At 36.5% G+C, this 3,895-nt stretch overlaps 1 protein-coding gene across 1 annotated transcript in view; it reads right to left on the bottom strand.

The window, feature by feature from the left end:
- Window positions 1-246: 246 nt before the first annotated feature.
- hand2 (heart and neural crest derivatives expressed 2) overlaps window positions 247-3,895 on the bottom strand; it is a 7,195-nt gene continuing 3,546 nt past the window's right edge. The window contains exon 2 of the mRNA XM_074664211.1: window positions 247-348. Within this exon, the coding sequence (XP_074520312.1) occupies window positions 247-348 (102 nt within the window). The remainder of the gene's footprint in view (window positions 349-3,895) is intronic.

Genomic DNA, 3,895 nt, shown 5'->3' with positions numbered 1-3,895 from the left:
ACTGGAACACGGCGCATGCAGGTCCACAACCAGGTGATGTGAGCAAGAGCCACAGAGCCCATGCGCATGCTGTTATTGTGTCAACATGAGTCCTAGAGCATGGCCGCTGAAGAGGATGAGGATGAGGAAGAGGAGGCTATCAGCTCTCATCACAGGGGCGGCTGCTGTTGTGTGTGTGTGTGTGTGTGTGTGTGTGTGTGTGTGTGTGTGTGTGTGTGTGTGTGTGTGTGTGTGTGTGTAATGGGGCTACTGTTTGAGTTCCAGAGCCCAGACATGTTGAGGCCATCCTGTCCGTCCTTTGCTCTTCTTATCTCCCACTGACGATGACGAAGAGGAGGATGACGTCGTCTTAGGAATCTCCACCTAAAGACACGCGACACTTCCTGTTATTTACGTTACACATACTAACATAGTAATCTTAATCTATGATCCAATGTAGGTCTGTTATAATGATAATAATAATAATAATAATAATAATAATAATAATAATAATAATAATAATAATAATAATAATAATAATAACAACGGTGCTCAGAGGTAGAAACTAAGTTTAAAGATTTAAAATAAAAACAGTTTATTGGTAGTAATCTCAGACTTCATAAATACATTCAGTTTCTGCGCTGGGACACGGAGTTCGATGACGTGATTAGTTTATTGAAGTGTTGTATTATTTCGTTCATTATGAATAATAATAATAAATATAATAATAATAATAATAATAATAATAATAATAATAATAATAATAATAATAATAATGATGATGATAATAATGACGATAATAATAATAATAATAATAATAATAATAATAATAATAATAATAATAATAATAATAATAATAATCCAATCTATGACCCAACAGATTACGTCGATTTTTTTCACTCCATAAATAATTCACAAGTTTCATCGTCTCCCGTCATTTAGCTGGAAGTCAGACCAAAGCTGTTAAACGATAACAGGCTGTTCACTGTGTGTGTGCATGAAATCAGGATGAATCATGACTCCACACTTACTCCGACAGGCTTAATCAAACTGCAATGTAATAACCATTCGGTCTTTATGGTTCCTTTATTTAATATGAAAAACGTGTTTTCCTGTCCTTTGTTCTAAGCACATAAGTTATCAAGCTGATCACTGTGTCTACGAGCAAGTAGTCTACATACACACGTTCAATAAGGGAGAACATTTCTTTAGAGCGGAGTGAAAATTCATTGAAACTGAGTGTACAGGGTCAGGGTTATAAAAAATAATACTGTATTATTATTATTATTATTATTATTATTATTATTATTATTATTATTATTATTATTATTATTATGATTATTATTATTATAGGTTCGGCAGTGGAGTGCCCGGTGTCCCTGTATTACTTTAGTACCCAGGAATTGGGGAAAAAGAAGAAGAAGAAGAAGAAGAAGAAGAAGAAGAAGAAGAAGAAGACACATTAAAAATGTTTAAATACATGAAGTCTCTTCCTGTTTGATAAAACACTGTGATCGTGGTTTTCGGTGGTGTGCAAACAGATAATCCGCTGTCACACAGGTCAGATAAATCCAGGTTCACAGTGTTTCTGAGAACGCTCCATTTTTAATAAGTTTATCTGCTAAAATGATTTACAGCAGATGTGTCAGAAGAACAGAGTGAACCCTCTAACCAATCCAATTCAGCAGACACAGATTACACTGATACTGTTCCTGCTCCCAGATTATCGACAATTTAAACACACTACACAGTATGATCGATCACACACCTAGACAGCTCTCAGGAAAACACATGGATGACACCACACTCACACACTCTCACACTCTTATCCTGTTTTTATTCCAACCTGTCGCTGTTCGGCCGCGCTGTTGAAAACCCGATGTGCCAGAAACTGAGACTGAATTTCTCTGTTCGAGGAGGAGCGACCAGACAGACAGAATTCAATTCAATCCACCCACTTTAATTATGTACATAAACTGCGTGGTAAAACACGAAGACTACAACACGCAGTCGGCACTGAGACGGCAGTAAACATGAGGCTAATTGGCCAGTACAACTTTCTGGGCTCGGTTCGGTGAGGAGGAAGAAAGGTCCAGTCAAACAAAGGAGTGTGTGTCAGCAGAGAGGAGCGGAGCCACGGCTCGTTTCCGCTTTACAAATATTATTCATGTTATTTTATCAAAAATGACATCAGAGTGCTCCTCGACCAGCGCTCTGTCTCCGTAGGTAATCACCAGAGGAAGGAGAGTTTGGTAATAATTAAAACAATTACAACAACAACAACAATAATAATAATAATAATAATAATAATAATAATAATAATAATAATAATAATAATAATAATAATAATAATGTGTTCAGGGGAAGAAACGGAATTAAAAGATTTCAAGATTTAAAACAAAGCAGTTTAATTATTAGTGATAATCTCAGACTTCATAAATATATTCAATCGCTGCGCTGATTATTTGTAAGACGCTCCGCTGTGAGCGGATTGGAGGGATCACCACGAGTTTTCAGTGTTAGAATGAGTCCTGACCTGACTGTTTGTTCTGTAATCAATGAAACTTTTGATGACTGTTAATGAGGCTGTGTTCTCTCATGTCTTTATAACACTGACAAAGAAATACTCCATGTCTTGATGTCTTGATCCGTGTGCTGTCTATGACAGCCCCCACCGAGAGCAGGGTTGACCGTGGCCAAACTACCCAACAAACAAACCTCCTTCTGAGGCAGACAGTGACCGTGCAGTGAAACAAACATTCACACTGGGGCTCAAACTCTTTTCTAAAACCGTGGAGTAAAAATATTCAGCATTTGCTCTTCGGCCTCTTCTTCCTCTTCAGTTTGCAGCTGAGACCAAATATTCCAGGTGAAGATTCATTTAGCATAATATAAACCTGTTCAGGTGAACAGAAAGACTTCACCCAGATTAAAACTCAGCATGTGTTTGTTCCTGGACCCTCAGATTAAAATGGAGAGTAGACTTTTCAGATGTCAAACATGAAACTGATTCTTCTGCATTAAACTGAGCTCAGCATCAAGCTGCCTGAACACCTGACGGATGACGCTCTGCCATCGCTAACATCGAACTGCTTTTCTTCCTCCTTGTTCTGGCTTCGTCTCTCTGTCTACACTTTCACACTCCTTGATTTTTCCCGATAGCTGTTAGGCGCCATGTTTATCCACTTTTTTGTGAAACTGTTATTTTAACGAAGATCAGGGAGGTGCTGTGCCGTAGATCTAAGTTATGTTACTGCCACTGCTCACTCTGCAGGCGGACTCGTGCTTCTCAAAGACAAAAATACATTTGGCACTAAATCTCATGAACATTCACGAGAATTTCCCCATTGAATTGTTTTAATGTTTATTCTTGTTACTGCACACGGGTACGTCACTCCATACACACTCCTTCATTCTCAGGTCAATCACCTCTGCTCAAACCTCAGGGTGATTCATGTTTTACTAAAATAATAATAATAAAAAAAACTTCACAAATTTTTAAAGTAAAAACGACGTTTTCTGCTCAATTTAAATCGGTATTTATCTGCATCCCTTAATAAATTTAAATATCATATGATCACTGTTTCACAGAAATGCCCATGCAACGAAAAACCATGAAACAGTACTTGGTCATCCTGTGCTGAATTTATATAATTATGTCCAAATGTATCAATTTTCCTATCTGCAGATATCCATCTGCAGTTTCGGGAAAGTCTTTTATGCTCTATACATTTAAGTTATAAATTGAGGTGTTTCAGAAAGTTGAATTTAAATTGATTTCTTATGTGTGTGTGTGTGTGTATATATATATATATATATATATATATATATATATATATATATATATATATATATATATATATATATATATATATATATATATATATATATTGATAGATAGACATACACCCCTAGA

This window comes from Halichoeres trimaculatus, unplaced genomic scaffold (assembly GCF_033239565.1).
Source record: "Halichoeres trimaculatus isolate MK-OKI-2021-1 unplaced genomic scaffold, fHalTri1.1 fHalTri1_scaffold_2, whole genome shotgun sequence".
NCBI lineage: Eukaryota > Metazoa > Chordata > Actinopteri > Labriformes > Labridae > Halichoeres > Halichoeres trimaculatus.
The sequence above is the reverse complement of the archived record's forward strand: the minus strand, read 5'-3'. Positions and strand labels throughout refer to the sequence as shown.